At 39.8% G+C, this 18878-nt stretch overlaps 1 protein-coding gene across 17 annotated transcripts in view; it reads right to left on the bottom strand.

Moving 5' to 3' along the window:
* Nucleotides 1-18878, bottom strand: part of DOCK9 (dedicator of cytokinesis 9) — a 283640-nt gene that overhangs the window by 43505 nt on the left and 221257 nt on the right. For 7 of the 17 annotated variants that reach the window (XM_057532606.1, XM_057532607.1, XM_057532610.1 and 4 more), the window contains exons 34-39: nucleotides 18537-18670; nucleotides 16382-16496; nucleotides 12901-12967; nucleotides 11473-11520; nucleotides 8737-8873; nucleotides 930-1045 (exon numbers count right to left, since the gene is read on the bottom strand). In XM_057532606.1, the coding sequence (XP_057388589.1) occupies nucleotides 930-1045; nucleotides 8737-8873; nucleotides 11473-11520; nucleotides 12901-12967; nucleotides 16382-16496; nucleotides 18537-18670 (617 nt within the window). Of the gene's footprint in view, nucleotides 1-929; nucleotides 1046-8148; nucleotides 8193-8236; nucleotides 8420-8736; nucleotides 8874-9361; nucleotides 9599-11472; nucleotides 11521-12900; nucleotides 12968-16381; nucleotides 16497-18536; nucleotides 18671-18878 lie in introns of those variants that run through there. The other 10 variants (XM_057532619.1, XM_057532608.1, XM_057532612.1 and 7 more) reach the window with 4 other exon arrangements.

The raw sequence follows: 18878 nt of genomic DNA, 5'->3' as shown, positions 1-18878 counted from the left end.
ACTAGAGTAAGGCTCCACGTAAGAAGACACTGCTGTCCCCATACTCATCCTAAGGATCTGTATGCCCTCACCTCTCGACTGGGTTCCTAGTTATGACATGAGTGGCATGGCTGCTAAGAACAGAGGTAAATTATAATAAAGCAACATGATATCAGGTAACTATTTTTACTCTAATAAAGAAATGTGCTTCATGAGAAGAGGAGATGAGTAAAGCACAGATTGACTTTGGGTATGTTTCCCAAATACCCTTGCAAGTAAACATACTGATTCCATATTCAGAGCATATTAACACTAATTCAGCTTCTCTGGAAATGGAAGTAGTTATTGAGTGAGAATGGGAAGGGTTAGGGTCCTAAAAACAAGAAGGAACCTACTTAAATGTTACTTGCTAAAACCTAAAAATAAGACCAAGATCACTTTTTATTCTCTATACTTGAAATGTTTCTATCATTTAATTTAGTAACAGATCCAAAAAAAATTGAAAAGGTGACTGTTTTTAGGTATTGCTCCTCTACGTATAAACATCTAATTTTAATTGCTACCACCTGTGGATATGTTTAAAGATAGTAGAGGCAGAAATGCCCAATTAGGTTCCTGTATTTATCATTCTCGAGGGCTCAGCAAAGCCACCTTCCCCGGTAAACACTTTCATCTGGCCAAGCGTTGACCACCTCCTGAGACTGTGTCCACCTTTTGCAAGCAGGTAGCACACCCTGACCAGTTAAGCTGTATTATATTTCAGGGAATTCAAGTCATTAACAGTGGAACGGTTTCATCAAAGGAATTTAAGGATTAATGGTTTCCTTACAGGGGCAAAAACAGTTGCTGCAGTAAAAATACAACATGAGAAGTTCTTGCTGATTCAGTTAAATAAGCAGAATGAATTTAAAAGGTAAGGCTCTGACCATGAACAGCTGTTCAATACAAACCTTAAATGCCAGTGTAAATAGAGAGAGGGTGTCCAGAGCTGTCAGGCACACCTCAGTAGCAATATTGGCTTCAAGTAACGACTGGTGGAGAACATCTGCGTCCGAGTGGCCATAGCCTGCATGAATCATAATATAAGGTTACTGCCGGCGGCTGAAGAAGAAACGCTGGCGGACGGTATAGTCACAGTCAACTTTTGATTATTTCCAGAAGGCTTCCTTCAGGGCCTTATCTCCCTGTTTGCCTTTTTTTTCCCGGGGGGTGGGGGGTAAAAGGAGGTACTAAAAATGTTTCCATTCAATTATGACTTTTTCAGCTCTGGGAGGGAAGTAATAGCAGCAAACATTTACTGTGCACTTGCTATGTGCCAGCCATAATTCTATGAACTTTACACGTATCACCTTATTTAATCCCTCAATAGCCCTATGAAGTGTGTACATTATTAAACCCTTTTTGCAGATAAGGAAATGGAGGCCCAGAAAGGCTAAATAACTTGTCTTAAGTCACACAGTTGGTAAACAGGGGAGCTAGGACTGGTACATGGACTGGAGTCACTCAATTGAGCCACTTGACTGAGCTGTTAAGATGGCGGGGTAGTGAAGGAGGCTGAGATTTCTGAAGCTTCCCACACAGACAGAGGCTGCAGCACAGCACAGGGAAAGAAAATGAGCTGAGGGACAGACTGCTGGTCAGTGAATCAAGCTTGTCCCCTTACTAGCTGTGTGACCCTGGGCAAGTTACTTGACCTCTTTATACCTCAGTTTCCTCATCTGTAGAATGGGGATAATAACAGTATCTACCTCAAAGGGTTGTGGTGAGCATTAAATTCGTTAATTGCTGTGAAGCTCTTGGAATAGTGCCTGGCACACAGTGAACGTTACGTAAGTCTCAAGTCAATAAAGTAAGGATCTGTTTCATCAGTTGGAATCATGAATGATAACCAAGAGTTGACTGCACTGCTAACAGTATTCTACTTGCTTTAATAAAAAAGCACAAAAGCCACTATGACTGAAAGAAATGTTTAAGAAAAGGAGAGGACTTGAGAATCATAATTTAAATACAAACTGATATCTTCTGTATGTGCTGTAAAATCAATTTAGTATTGATATAAATGTAGTTTGACATACAATTTGAGATTAAATTATGAAATGGTACGCATTAGCAGAAATATATATAAGAGATGCAAAGGTGTTTCAGTCTTGATCTAGATAACAAAGAAAGATGGCAATATAATAAAACGTCAGGTAATGTCTTTCTCCAAGGAGCAAAACAAATCAACACTTACTATGGAGGTAATTTTCTTAATACTCCAGAGAGGAGGACATTTTGTACATAGATCAGGAAAATGAAGTACAGAAAGCCTAGAGAATTTTCTTGAGGCCAGTAATGGGATAAAACCAGAAACTACACTCCCAATTCCTTATCCAGGTCACTGTACCATAATCTCTATTATTAAGATAAAATAAAGTAACTAGCATGATGTTATTCTGACTTTAATAAATGTCAGAGATAGAGAATGATTTTTGAAAGACTACAAAAAGCTTTTCTAAAGCTACCGAGTTGCTTTTTAAAGTATGATTAAAAAAAAAACAAACTATTATGTGCTTTCATCCAACTCTGCTTTGCTTTTAAAATGGTGGCTTTGAGTGGCCTGCAGTATTTTCACCGTGTGACAGAGTCATCGTGTCCCTAGTAAGGCTATGGAACACATTTGGCACCGTACTAGTTCTGTTTCTTTATATTCCTGGTTTGCTTTTTTTTTTTTTTTTTTTTGGGTAAGAAATCTAGCAGAAAGAAAGACAGACATTTTTTGGTACTAATATTCACTGAACTGCCTTTGTAAGCCAAGGCATTTCCTCATTTGGTAAGGTTTGTTTGGTGAGATAGCCAACAAAAGAGAAAAACAAACTAATGATTATTGTTACAGTGATCACAAATCAGGGCAAGAGAGGACCAAAAAAAAAAAAAAAAAAAGAAACAAAAACAAAACAAACAAAGAAAACACCACCTTTTATCAGACCAACCAAAATTATCACACAGGTCAAAAGGACCCTATATTGAGGGCTGCCATTTATCCCAAATGATGTTTTATAATCTGGGTTAAACTGTAACAAGGCACTTGCTTTGGTGATTAACTGTATTCTCTGCACAGAACTATCCTTTTCTCTTTCTAGATAACCTATTGGATAAGTGTATCCAAGTGTGATTATTATAGTTGAGATGGTCTACACACTGAAGAACTCCAACAGAGTTTACTTATACCTGGTTGAATGTCTAGAAAAATTCAAGAATTGCAATTTGTCAATGTGCTATTTTTTAAACATATATAATCAATGGGCCATGCTAATTAATGACAAAATTTCTCTAAGCTACATTACACTATCTAATCTCCTTTAGAATAAGAGTCAATTCATATAGAAAACTGTCTGCCTGTGTCCGAATCATGTAAGAATAAAACAAACAGTCCTTTTAGCCACCATTGGTTATAATTTGCTTTTCCTTAAACCGTTTCGTCTCAAAAATCAGCAGGTTCCTGAAGCAGTGTTACTGAAACATCCCTAAAAATAAGTGGCAGCATGGGACATTGTGTGAGTGACGGAGACTGATTGGACAATCTGCCAAAAGATACCCCCACGGGGACAGTCTGTCTCAAGACCTGGAACAAAGCTGTGCATGAGGGAAGACTCTAATCAATGGTCACCTTGCTACTGGCTAACACTGGAAAATGAAACTGAGCAGGCAAACCCAAGAAGGGGTCTTAAGAGACACAGTAATTTCTCAGAGCATCGGTCAGCAACTTTTGAAAGCTGACTAAGCAGATTCTGACCGAGGCCAGTAAGGAGTACTGTTAACCCTACTGACTTCCACTAGGGGGCAGTGGTGCCTTGGGGCACAGGCACTGACGTGGTCACTGAGGCAGGTCAGGGAGGGAAGGACTTCCCTGATGCGCAATCTCCAGCAGGCACCTCAGGGGGTGCTTCAGAGACCTTAGGATCCACTGCTCACATGTACACAATTTTCATTCTGCTGTCACTCACATAAGTGATTTATTCTCAAATCCCCAAATCTTTTAAATACTCAAAGGACGAGGATGAGATTTTTTCCCCTCTAATGTCATCTGCTATGGTTAGACTTACCTAACTTTACTGCATTTTATGAAGTCCTGTTTCCTGAAAAGCTCGGTTTAGTAATGCTGACGACACCTGTAAACTACCCCTCCCTCCCCAGTGCTACATCAGAGGTGATGTGGTCAGAAGGGCAGAAGCCTGATCCACTGCCACTCGCCTTTTCCAAAAGTCAGAGGACATTTGGGCTAGAAGAATAAGTCAGATACATATTCTCACAGGAGGCACTTCCTTCTTGAAAGCTGCCTTCACTCTTTATGAAACCAGAATTCTTGTTTTTATTTTTAATTTTTTTCTCTGGCCCATAATATGAATCCAGAAAAATAATACATTTTATGAAAAAAAATATAAATATTGAATGGCTAGGAATCTTCTTGCTAAAAGAAATCCCCAAATGTAGAAGACCTAGCCTCCTGGATATATTAACTCATGGTCTACAGCTTTTACTAACTGCACATATTTATGCAAAGTATCAGATGGATCCACCACTACACAATCTAGTATTGATCTCCATCTCATTTTTATTGCTAAAAAGTTTTTCCCCACAGATGGGCAAGGAGTGGAGAACAGAATAAGGAATGATATTCCAAGGCAAAAAATCATGTGATTTGCTGTCTGCCCTCTGATTAACCACCAAAGAAACAAATAGGTTCAAAATGATTTGTGAAACTAGTCTATAATCTCAGAGTTTATACTTGAGGAAATGGCTATACTACCTGCTTTCTAGTCTCAGATTACCTTGCATAAGTGATTGTCAACTTAGACAATCAGATACTTAGCTGTATCTGAAAATGGTATGGGATATAGACCCCAAACTGTGACAACACTTGGTTTAAGCATATCATACCTTTTAATTTAAAGTCCTCTTTAAGGATACTAAAACTACAAAAAATGACCGACTTTAAATGGGCATTGTGTCAGGTTTTCTCAACTCTGAAACCCTATCAATTGCAAGAAGTACCAATCAATGACAGGCTACCATGTTAGATGTAATATTCAGGATATATCTGTAAGATAAGATCTGCTAAATCTGTAAAATATATCCTGATTTCAGAAATGCTAGCAAAGGGGCAAAAATGTATCTCCAAATCAAGGAAATGTGGCTTTATAGACATTTTATTTACTATCTTGAGTATAGACATTTAAAGCATCCAAGCCCATTTCACCTATTTTAAAAGATATATCATCCACGCTTAAGAACTTTTGAAAAATATTAATTTTACTTTGGAGACTCCCCTGCATTTTTTATATTGATTCATATTATCTACAATAAAGGAATTTAATTATCATCTATATTGTTTCTTATTTGAGATTCATAGATATCAAAGAATATCAGAATTATATGGGGTCTGAACAAGCCATCTCGTCTAACTCCTCATATGATGCTTAAATGACCTGGACAGTATCCCCAGTGGGTCCTCATCCAGTCTGTTTTCACATCTCCAGCTGCCAGCACCTGTACTAGTTAATAGGTAGTCCATTTAGAAAATGCTTCCCCATATTCACCTGAGATCTAATTCTCTGTAACTTAATCCAGTGATCTTAAACTGTCTCTTATACTGAATTATATGAAATACAGGTTTTCTTCAAGGGTTTCTCCCTCTCGGCTAGCTTCTCTCCCATCACACCAATGGGAAATACGGATTATCATGCAAGTGAATTTAACATATTCCTAGAACAATACGTAACATTAAAGTAAATACAAACTGTTATTTTAAATTTTTTGCAAATGAATCACTTATTTGCAAACATGTTTCACTTAGTTTTCCCCTCATCACTCAGTTTATATAAAATATATAAAATGTTCTCCGAGCACCTATCACTCTCAATATGTCCTTTGGCACAAGTCTTTTCTACTGATACACAATGAGTATACGTTGCAGTAAACAGGTCAATGCCTTAATGTTGTAAACATTTACTTTTTATAAGCCTGGGCAATGACCCAAACAACAAACTCCTACACTTTGAGTGTTTTTAAAATAGTTAAGACCACTGGCCACAGTGAAATTTGTCATTTTCATTATTTCCTATAAAAATCCAAGAGTAAGGGAAAGTGCCCGCTAGCGTTACATGTGTGCTGCCTGTGGTGTCTTTTCCCGTGTCCTACTGTTAATAGGTGATGGAGACGGTGCGGCTTGGCCTGCACTGGCTTAAGTTCCTCACAGTCCTCTGCTGCCCCCTGCTGGTCACGCTAAGATCTGACAAAGCCTTTCCTACTCAGAGAAAGGAAATGAAAAATTCAGGTGTATAGGAGGGGACTTTTCCTATTTTCATTCTTTTCCAAAATAAATTCATTTTACACTCTGGCATCCCAGCAAGTCTCTCACATATTGGATCTCTGTCATACTGGTTGGCCCAACAGAAGGTACTGTATTCGTTAACTAGGAATTTTCTTAAAGAGACATACGTGGCTACAAATTTCCCATACAATACCTAGGTAAAGATGTAAAAACTCATGTATGTATGAGTTCACACACATAACACATGTATACATACAGTATACACTCCCTTCTCTGTGGCTTTTGGCCGAGTGGACGATTTGGAACTCAAAAAGCTAATGGTGGTAGAGGCTGAAGCCTCCCAAATACAAAATCACAATTAGAGATATAAGTGAAGACTGAGTTCAGGGTGAAGATTCAAGGACTATGAGACATCAGAAGCTATTCGGGGTGAGCAGGAATTGTAGGCACACATTAAAAGGCTAAAATAATCAGCTATACACTCTTGACTGGGAAGGCAAAAGGAGAAACTTTGACGGAGAATGGTGTCACTGAAAACCGACTAAAGAAAAACTTCGGGTTGAAAGAGGAGAGGGGCAGGAAGGACAAGGTTCTCTGTGGGTAGCAGAAAGAGAGGATGGAAATCAACCATGTTAACAATAGGGTTTTTGGCAGTAGAACACAGCCAGCTGTCTCTCTCCTCCAATTCAAACCACCACCGCGAAATCCATTTGCAGTGGGAGGGGTTGCTGCATATCTTGGTGGATTAAGGTTATTTATTCGTGTGTTGATCATTCAGTTTATTTTTGTTTGTTTTCTATGTTTCCTACATGATTATCTTTGGAGGCGGGGCCTTGGTCTGCTTATGATTTTTTTTTTTACAGTGCTTTAAAGTTTAAGCATTTATTTCAACTGATAGTGAGGTATTGATAGTCCCTGTGTTATAAATTATCTGGGCAAAGGCAATGTAGCAGGTCTTGCAGAACAGTGGGAATTTGATTCCTCTTTGCTAAATAGGAAATAAAAACTAAAAATAATGAAACTCCTTGTTTTGTTTGTTTAAACCCTTTGTCTGCAGAGCTAAAACAGCCCTAACAGACAAGATGTTGAAAAATCAAGTTCTGTAGCCTTAGACGTGTCACTAACGCACATTCCACAGCTAAGTATAGAACCCAGAACTAGCATTTGAAGGCTACCAATTTAGTGTGTGGCAGACTGACATAATATTGATTTAAATTAAGCCTAGAATTTTATAAAGAGAGACTGTACCCACTACATTTAACTTTCCTGGGGGTGGAAGAGTGGGAAGGTGCCACATTTTGATTCCTCAGCATTTTTACTTTGAACTATTCTCAATTTAAGGTGTCAGGAGTATATCGTCTATGCTCTTAGCCTGCACTAAGAAAGAGGTACAGAAATCACAGTGAATGGAATGAATTCTTATGATTAGAAATGATGAGAAGATATTACTAACCATGAATTAAAGACACTGCTTGCAATGAGTACAAATAATTGTCTAGATAGAACAGTAACTAGCTAAGTCATGCTTGGAGCAAAGATGGGACAATTTAGAGAACACACCACTGACAGAAATGATGACATTAGTTTATAAAGTGCTGCATGATTGATATCTTTTAGGTTTTCTGCTTCAAGAAACCCTTAAGAAGACTAAACACTTAGATTTCTAGAAACAGCACATGATGCTATGTCCCCTCTGGCAATTGATAAAATTAAATTAAAGATATGCTCCCATGTTTTGGCAAAGTCTCTACTGTGAAGTTAGGAAGCCCCAAAGTTAGGAAGGCGAGATGAACAAGAAGTCTCGGTTTGCAAGTGAAGCGGCCTCGTAAGCAGACTTCAACCTGATTAAATCTTACCATTGTCTACAGAAATTCCAAGCACACTTGATATCTTTCTCACACTGAAAACACAGAAAAAGTCACTTTGTTATTGGCTTTTCCACACCCTCACACATTGATTCACGGGCTTTACGGTTTCACGGCAGTTTAACGATTAACATACATTCAGGGCTGGAATGTCAGAATGTGGACGCTTGATCAATTACACGCATGGGGTCAGGAGGGTGAAAGGAACTTGCCCCAGATGTTCTTGGGAGTCACACGGGGAAAACTGATGATAAGTTGGCTACTGGCAACAAATCAAAATACTAAATTAAAAATATCAGAGAATGTCTGGCTATCAGGCCAGATTTTGTTTTAAAAACACCAAGCAGATGGGGTGGGGCAAAGGGTCTAGGCTTTCAGGTCTCGTGCTGTAGTTGACCGCGTCCCACATTATGTCATTCTCCTCCGAGGAAGGGAACTGCGCCACGAGCTCTTCATCCTACTGCTCTGAGCTGGAAGAAAAGTCAATTTGGTGATGTGGTGTGGTGTGGCCAGGGGCTCTCCCCTCTGAACTGTCACATGGGATGGCTGGCTGTTACGATGGTGTGTCATGGGACTTACTGTGGTTAAAAGTGAGAGAGTTATCCAGGCTGCCCAGCTGCTGCAATCTGGCATGCATCATTCCTGTTCTGTTACGGGAAACAGGCAATGTCTGAGATTTTCGATCATGAACTATGGGTCCCAACCCCTCCTGGTTCCTGCAACATGAGTGAAATGGGATAGAAGCAAAAGTTAGACTTGTTACACTGCAGCAAGATGGGGAGCATTAGTGAGGCCAGGACACAGCACGAAGGAGACTGGCCACGCACAGACCAAGCACAGAGGAGCCTGTTGGGGCCACATGAGCCAAAGACACACACAGGCAGCAGCACTTGCAGAGTTCACAGCAAAGCATCTGAAGACGAAGGAGCAAAAACCAGGCCAAAGCAGAGACCTTTTCAGTTTTGGAAAGACATTTAGAGATGCTACTTTTTAAAAAGGTGAGCATCAGTCCAATGTGGTGCTAATGACCAGCCTTTGGACAACAGCCAAAACACCATGAATCTTTTTGGATTATGTATGTTATTAAACAGCAAAAAAATTTTTTTTTAGTTAAAATAATGCATTGGAAGAAACAGAGAACAAACATGCAATGGGAAGGATTATATGAGGCGGTTTAACACCTTTGTTCTTACCCAGGAAAGGAGGAGAAGAGCCACAACCTTTGTTAGACTTGTCAGCAGTCAAGTGAAGAAAATAGAAAAGTGATCTGGATTAGCAATCAAACAGCTAACTTCCTACTGTGTACCATCACCAGAGCAGATGAAAAATGAGACCAGCGCTGGAATGACACCTGTCCCCCGTCCCGTAGCCAACCGTCTCCCTCACTGTGTTATTGTGTGGAGTAGAACAGGACATGCATGGAATATCATCGGGCAACATGCTGCTGGGTGATTTCAAAGTGACACAATGAGAAGGCGCAGTGTTCACAGAACCGGACCACCACAGAGGGCAAACACTGACAACGTTTAAATCATCACTCAGGATCTCTTCCACATGCAGCAGAGACCATGGCAATTTTCTATAAAACAGGGCACGTCTTTCCACTGTGCACATTATGAAGTAACACCATCCTCCACCCCGCCTATCTATGCCCATTTATTTTTAAGACAGACCAATGAAGCATACTTTTACATGCAAATATATACAGGGTGCTTAGGAAGTCAGAAGATTTTTTCTTTAAAAAAATTAAATTTAGAGACATTGAAAAAATAAGTTAACTGCTTCACAAAATCCAATTCCAAAATAGTTTGTTGGGGCAGAAATCTTCAGCTTTTCACATTCACCATGTTCAGCTCTGAGGTATTTTATTCTATTTGCACCACATTTTCCAAATGCCATCTTGTGACATGGGTGACACCGCCAGAGGGTGTGAAGCTCCCCCAGCAGTGTCTTTCTGTTGCAAATATACTGTTTTCCCATCTTCATGGGACAAAGTGAAAAAGAATGAAGTTATTATATAAGGACACATTGTATATATTTGCATTTAGTACCCAAAAAACTCAAATGCAAAAATTACTGTTACAATAAAAAAAGTAAGAGTTAAGATTAGAGAACGTTAAGTGCCACCACATTTCAATTAAAAATAGAAAGTATTAATAGGAAGAAGGCATAATATAGTCTCTCTAAATTTGCTTTTTAAAAGAAAACATACTTTTATTTGATATAAACACAATTCTGAAACTTTCTCAAATATCCCAAGAAAAAAACAATGTTACCATAAAGAGCGAAATCTTGACACTCAAATAGAAAGTCTATTAAAAATCTATTTCCTATTTCATCGTTGTAAAGCAGAATTATAGATAAGAGAAAAACCTCGATGACAACTAAATTTTAAAGTTTTTCTTAAAACATAAATATGTTTACTTATAATTAAATTTTAGCAACAATAACAATAGAAAAATAGGATGCTTAGACCAAGACCCCATGAATACATTATCACAGGATACACAACAACGGAAGAAAACAAATACAGACACACTGAATGGCAACAGGGAAGGAGTAAGAACTCGCTAAGGACAAGAGGCAGTGGGAGGAAAGCCTCCAGAGAAGGAGCTGCACGGCTGCCCATCAGCAGTCAGAGTCCAGCTCTCCTCAAACTCAACGCGGAACCGAGAGGACGGCTGGGACAGGGCAGTGAGGGTCTATGATACTCAACAGAGAGTTCCGGTCAGATAGCAACAGAGGGCACAGACAGCTTATTCAGAAAAAGAGGAGAAAAGGCTCAATTTTAGAGATGGTTTTTTGTGGCAGTCCAAACAAATGTGAGATGGACTGAAAACATTCTTTCATTAAGGAGGAAAGTGGTTAGATGAGAAATTACTCTCTTTGTAGTTGGGAGGTGGAATGGTAAAAAAGGACCTTTGAAAGCAAAAAAGGGAAAGAGAGATCACTGAGGAAGGAAAAAAAGAAAGAGAGGGAAGACACAGCCAGAGGAACTGGGAGAAGAGAAAGAGGAGACAGAAGGAACAGAGCACGAGGGAGGATTTGGAAGGAAGTGGAGAAGTGCAGCAACAGGCCACGGAGGAAAATCTTTCCAGGAGGTATGCCTGAGACAGAACAAGACAGAAGGAACGTAGGAACATAGGCAAAAGATGCCACCAGATTTCATGGCAGCAATCCAGAGACCTGCCACTGTCTTCATGGAGGTTTATGAGAATTACAACCGCCAATCCCCACAGACAACAGTTCCCACACTTCTGGATCCAAGCAACACAGAGAATGACACAACACTTCAAACTAAAACTCCCACGGTACCTGGCAATATATCGCTTCCCCATGTACTGGAACTGGTGCAAGCAGACTCTGTGGAGAGCATGAAAGATTATTAGGGAGCGATAAAGTTATTGGAGATAAAATTATTTTTGATACATTGCTTTATTTAAACCCATTTACAGTAACATATTCAATAAGCTCTTACATCTACCACTAGCCCCTTACTTCTGGTTTTCAGAAATTCTCTGGAAGGTCCCTCTAAACCCAGAGAAAATGATCAAACGCAAGGGAGGCCGCATATTGTGCTGCTGTCAGTGCCATGGTGGCTGGTCTGAGCAACACAGAAGAAAGGCCCAGGACCGACAGGATTGACTGTTGACTTCGGGTGTGGATATTTACTCCACATCTGCCTTAGAAGGCATGGTGGAAACCATATGCACTGTTCCAAGTTGCTTATTCGTTGTCATTCAGCCCATGTAAGGAGCTTTCTTTTTTGATTCAAGTAAATGGACTGGTTCCTTACAGACATCAAGTATGTATTTTTTGGTTTTATTTTACTGTATTTTATTTACAACATTGATTTTTTTAAAAAAAATCATATATTTAATAAGAGGCAGTTAAAATAATGTCTAGTAAGTTCTTCTGGTGCTGAATCTTGTCCCACATGTGAGAACTCCCACCTTTAACTCAGCAGAGGAAGTGACCATGAATTCGGGAACCAAGACCGTAATTCCAAAATGCACAAAGCTCTGAACACCATGGGTTTCCACCCGAATTCGTGCAAACACATTTGGCAGCAAATCATGACCCCAACTAACAGAGGTACAGCTACCTGGTCATGATTTAATCTACTATTGTGAACAATCATAGTACACAGAAATAACTTCTTACTGCAGAAACAATCATGTGCTTGACTGTGGGGTGCTGCGGAATATACTCTCTACGTAAGTTTTTCAAAAATCCAAAAAAGTCTGGATTTGAAAACTCATCTGGCCCCACTAGTTTTGGATAAGGGATTGTAGATTCGTGTTTCTAAAAGTAAAAAGCTTAAAGGAAAACAGAAACTTAAACTAAAGTGATAAAATAATATAGACTGTATTTAAGATTTCACTTTTACTTATTATATATTTTTAAATTGTAGCAACTTTTATGTCTCAGTTTCTGAACAGCATCCACCGAATTCAGCTAATAAATTTTGTGCTATTTTATTAAAATGGCTTATATGCCCAAGTAGTAACCTGTCATCTACAATAATCACATATCTAATCATTTAGGGCTGTCGCTGTCCACTGGGTCATGAGCTCCTGAGAGGAGGTGTTGGGGTTAGGTCCAGGAGAAAGAGCTTAAGGATAAGTGTGGATGTGAATATATATTGCATTCCTGGTTCAACTGTCGGTGCACTGTATTCTTCACACCTCTTAACTAGCCAGGAAAAATCAAGAGTCCATGAGCAAAGACGAAACTACTCACTCCAATATTGTAAAAAAATCCATAAGTTCAGATGTTGAGGCCTTGTTCCAATATGTAAACAAAGCATCTGGAAAGTAAACATTTATTTGATTAGAATTATAATGCGTATTTCGTACATTATAAGATGGGAAGAGACCTCAGAGTGTAGGCCTCCAAACTTTCCTCGGCCCCCTCTTATAGTTGATCAAAGGATAAACCACAGTGACTAATCTATTATAATGGGTAACATGCACAACAGGCTTAGTCAGTATAAAGAAGTTACATTTGAACATGTGAACTTTAATTTCAGCATGCATCATCTAGCCCTACATGGTACCTATTTAACTTATACATAATGTGCTCTTAAATGGACTAGAAAATTACCCACTACAGAATCCCTCCCCAGTAGAGAATCTGTTGAAAATTCTTACATGTACGTAAGTAACCCCTTCCCAACACACACACACACACACACTGCAGTGGAAGCATGTTTACAGGCACTGTTTTGCCCTTTGAGTTTTAATTCAGCAATAAAGCTTGGATCTATCTCAGTCTTTTCCAAGCTGCATAATAGTCCTCTCCATGGATGTACAACAATTGAGTTAACCAGTTCCCCTACTGACAGACATTTACTTGTTCTTCCCCCCAATTTTTTGCTATTATAAATCATGCTTCAGTAAATTTTTGCTATTATAAATCATGCTTCAGTAAAAATCCTTTTTACATGCGTCTTTGCACACTCATCCAACTACATCTGTAGGAGAAATTCTTAGAAGTGAACTAGCCATGTTAATAGTGTGTACATTTAAAATTTGACATATATTGCCAAATAGCCTTCCAAATAAGCAGTGTATGAGAGTTCCTATTTCCTAGCACGATGGTACAATGTACCAGTGGTTAAGAACCACACCTGTTCTTTATCAAGAGCAACTGGGCACATCTTTAGTTAAGGCAAATCCTACAAATTCACTTACAGAAAGCATTCTCTGTGTATGACTCTTAACCATTCGACATTGCACAAAGAGTGTTAGCGTGTGATAGTTAAACATTTTTGCCTTCTTACATTTTACATTGAAGTTGAGAAATGTGTTAAAAGATTTCTCTCAGGGAAAAAGCCACTGAGCCTTTGGGGCCTGAGATGAGCGAGAGGGCAGCTGCAGAGATGCTGGAGGCTCACGAAGATGCATGGCAACGGACTTTTATTCTACACTTGTCAAGAACAGTGACAGGCGGGAGAAGCCGTGGGATACATATCAGGTACCTGCTATGCACCAGGCACTGTGCTAGGTCTCATGATTTCACATATATCCTGTCATCGAATCCTCACCATGATCTGGGGCAGAGTTCCCATTTACAAATGAACTAATGAAGGCTCAGAGAAGCTAAGTAACTCTCCCAACTACCAGCTGAGAGAATGCCGGTGGAATGGCGATTTAAATCAAGTGCACCTGATTTTGAAAGCCACGGTTGGCCTCTTAGACCAGAGGGTGGGTCGGGGAGCTTCCATCTCTTGGGGGTTTCGAGTTTAGAAACCAGAGGGACAGACTCTGGTTACTTGAGGCTGGTGTGTTGGGAACCCAGGGAGTTCCCTGGATGCTGGGCCTCTTGGGGTCAACCTGCAGACATCTGAGGCCAGCAGACAGAACCAGCTGGCCAGACAGGTGGTACCATCATGGCCTTTCCTTGCTCTGTGCTCTGACTATTGGCTGAGGAGGGGGGAAGACAGAGCTAAGCTCTATTACAGAGAAAGAAGGCACAAGAAGGTGCAGAGGGCGAGGGGCCCTGCGTGTAGAAGGTGCGCATTAAATGTGGGATAAAGGAAAGAGTAGCTATAGAGCTAGTTACACAACTGATTTTTGTTATCTGTCTGGGGAACTATTCTAAAGGCAATTTCTCCCCCACCCCATACCATACACAAAAACCAATGCTTGGTAGGTACTAAGATTTAAATGTGAAAATTTAAATAATACAGCTTTTAAAGAAAATACAGGAGAATATCTTCAGAGCCTGGGGGGTAGGTAAAGATTTCTTAAATGAGACACACAAAGAAATTCTAATTATAAAGGGGAAAAAAGTGTAACAACAGTAGTTGGAAAAAAAAAGTATATTCTAAAACTGTTTTGAAGAAGTTGTTGCATTTTTTAAATATGTGCCTGGCCTTCCAAAAGGCTGACTTTAAAGGGTAACTTTCACTTGGATGCAAAATTTCTTGTATATTTGTTTTTTAAAAACAGTTATTTTCTAGCTACACATCACATTTAATATTTGAAATGTAAAATATTTTAAAGAAAACTTTCAATAAAGGAAAAACAGGACTCTAATGCTGGCTAAAACTCACTACCATGATGAAAATTGAGAACGTTTGACTTAATGGGAAGAATTTCAACTTTCTAACTGAAAAATCAGAAGAGGCTGGTGCTTTTGTATTTGGTCATCGTTCACACACACAAAAATCTTGTCTGTTTGTGTTTTTCAAAATAGCTATTTTAAAGTAACATGTTGACAGAAGAATAAAATCCTCCAGTTCCAAAGCATTTTAAGGATCTACCGGTATGCTGCTCCTAACCTCTGAGCTACACGTCAGGCTCTTAGTGCTGCTGAAACGGAAGCTCGATACGAAAGAAACACTATTTGCAGCAGAAGTACCTTCCCCTGGATGCTCAACGCACACCCCCTGCCACCAGACAAGTGGGCTTTAGGTCTCCAAAAATGGCATTTTACTCTCAAAAGAGTTTGTCTTCTCTCAATGACCTTAATGAAGCTCACAGTACCCTTCCTAATTTGTTACAGGAAAATTAAGAAGATTTTTGACCAAGACAAGAACTGTGACATTATACCATGGGACCGTTTCATGTGATTGCTTCTATCACACAGTCAGAGCTGGAACTGTCCTGCCATGGACGTTTACAAGCTTTAAATGGTACTGATACAGCATTAATGGTGGTGGCCATTTCTATCTAAAAATGTGGTTGTCAAACCCTTAATCAGAAGCTTCATCTACCAGAATACCACTATTTCCATTAGAAAACTAAACACACCCCGCTTCTAGTGAAAGCCAGGAATGTCACACACACTGTAAATGGAAGACATGCTTAGGTCACCAACACTACATTCTCTAATTCAAGAGACTGACTAACAAAATTATACAAGTTGTCAGTAAGCTTGCTTGGACAAATGAAATTTAAAAAAAAAAAAAATCAAAAGCTACTTCATTTATCTGCTTCTGTCTCCCTTAGTGAAGATGTATGTCTGAGCTTAATATAAATTTTTAAAATAGGCCATTCACATTTTAGAACGCTTTCTGAAATACAATAATTAATGAAAATAAATTTCCAAATTAAGACTTTTATTTCCAGTACATTTAGTAAATTAATATGTATTTCAAACAAGAGAGAAAATCCCTTTAAATCCTTAAACACTTTGAACCAACTACAATTTTTAAAAAATAAACCAAATACTGAAACAAGGAAAGTAAAACAGATATCTTCATTTTTGGACCTACCATCAGACATGCTTTTTAAGATGTAGAGGAAACACATCAGCAGGCTCTTAATCTCAGACTGGTCAAGTTTGTCACAGCGAACGAGAGAATTTCCCAAAGTGCCACTTTGCTGGTGCTAAAGAAGGAAACACAGGTGATTTTTCTCCTTCGTTATAGGTAAAACAAAATTAGGTTCACTTTTCTCCCTTGGAAGAGAAAGAGTCTTAGAATTGAGTCAAATCATACAAATTGGAAGGTATAAATGATTTGTCAATGAACTACAAGCACACCGTCACCAAATACACACAAGCGTTAATCCATGGAAGCTCTGTCTTGTCTCCTCGGCACACTCTCCCAGGACAAGCCAGAAGGCACAGACCTTTCAAACTGAAAAACCAGTCGTAGTTACTGGCTTAGTTCCAAAATGCCAAGTAAAACTTCATGCAAAAAACTTTGTGTGCTAAGATCAAACAGAAATGATGATTCAGAAGACAGTGCCAAACCAAGCATATCCTCAAGAAAACGTCAGTGGCTGAAACAGCAAATTGAGTCCAAGGGGCTGCTATGGACCAGCCACTAAAGCCTGGAGCTGAGTCACTGTTATTCCGTTACATCCTGGGGCAGCCTTGGGGGGAAACCACAGGCAGGTGCCTGATAGGGACAAACAGGGACACCTCAGTGCAGCAGGACCAAAGCCCCTAAACTGATGAGATCACGCCATCATCAGCTTAGCTCAACACTGCAAACTTCAGAAAGCTCAGGGCGCAGGGTGAGGGCAGCTTTGCCACTAGACAGCAGGCTCACACCATGTTCAAAGCATTCACTTAAAAAAAAAAGTACAAGAATCTCATCTCATTTAAAAAACAGAAGAAATTTAAAAATCTTGAAAGTTATATTTCCAATTGAAATCTGGAAAACTTTTTTGCCAAATACCAAAGCAGAAAGATCAGCGAAAAAAATATCTTTCATTCAAGGTACTGGTGGGCAATGGAAAAGATATATACTAATCAGGTTTAACTAATAACATAACACGAGTATTTTTATTACAGGAGGAGACACATTGCAATTAGTGGCAAAGCCGTGGTGCAGGTGCGCCTCCCGCCCACCCACTTCATCAGCGCCGCCGGGAGAGCCCAGGCCTCCCTGCAGCGGGAGCAGGGGCGCCGCCTGTGGGGCCTCCTCCGGCAGAGGCAGCAGCGTTAGCAGCGAGAAGTCCATGGTGACCCGGTGTCTCCTGGCTGACCGGCCGCTCTCCTCCTCTCCAGCTCCACGTATGACACAAGCCGAGTGCCTTCTGAGCAGCTTCTCCCTCTACGCACGAAGGCATGTCAGGGTCAAGGGAGAAGTTCGACATGTCATGACACCTGCGCGGAGATGCTCGGGCGGCTACAGAACCCCAGCTGAGGATCAGCACGGCGAGGTCGGCCACCACACAGCCGCGGTAAGGTTGCGAACCTGACCCCGAGGAAGGGCGGCTTCCACGTTTCTGAGAACTAGGAATACATCCCTAAGAGAATCACTTGTTTATTGGTACATAAACCTATAACTTAACCTATACATAACTTGCCTATAACTTGAAATAACTTAGGAAAACGTGGCCGAGGTGAGACTAATCTATCATGGTTCCAGGTTTAAATCCAAGCTTTATCCATCTGCACAAAATTCCAAACTTAGGTATTTCAAGAAAAAAATAGTTAAATATGAGGAGGATGTGTTGTGTTGGGGGCACAGTGTGAATAGAGTGACTTTAAATAAAGCCTTATCCCTGCCTCATCTATATGACTGATTCATCTTTCTTGGAGCCAGCTTTGGATCCAGAGCCCATTTGCATAGATAACTGTGTTATAATCGGTGTTCTCTGGCACACAGACCGTGGGGATTCTAAGCAAGTGGCATTTTGATTTCCCAACCTGTTCAAACTGCCAGAACCACTGGCTCAAAGTGCTCCACTGTAAACAGTGCCCTGATGAAATCCTAGAACAGGAATCAGGGGGTTTCAGGAAATGGGCCCCATCCTTAGATCATACTCTGAGATCATCTACCCCAGGTTAACTGAGTTGTTTAAGGAAAAAAAAAAAAAGGTCATACTTACTGAACACTAGAACATGAAGCATGCTTACTTTGGGCTAAATCCATTAGTTATAAGAAACACTTAAGTTACATTAAAAGAAATTACCTTATCCAGGGAATTGCTCTTCTCACTATTCCTTTCTGGAAGGCTGTTCCCGGAATCTGTGCTTATGAGGGATCCTCTTGAATCAGCATTTCTCACACTACTGATGTTTGGAGTTGAGTTTGTATATGGAGAAGCTAAACAGAAATCAAGCCAAGACCAAAGATTTGGTGCGACAGAACAAAATAAAAATAAGTACTGAACTCTAAGGGAAACTGCTTTTATGGCACTTATTTTTCCTGTGAGAAAGCTGGCTCAAGAGTTTCATTCAATTACCTCTCCTTTAAAGAACCAGGCCATTTAGATTGAGATACAAATAACCGTTAATCTGAAACGTTCAGACAT

The sequence above is a fragment of the Balaenoptera acutorostrata genome, chromosome 18 (genome assembly GCF_949987535.1).
Source record: "Balaenoptera acutorostrata chromosome 18, mBalAcu1.1, whole genome shotgun sequence".
Lineage (NCBI taxonomy): Eukaryota > Metazoa > Chordata > Mammalia > Artiodactyla > Balaenopteridae > Balaenoptera > Balaenoptera acutorostrata.
Note: the sequence above shows the minus strand (reverse complement) of the source record. Positions and strands in the feature narration are given on the sequence as shown.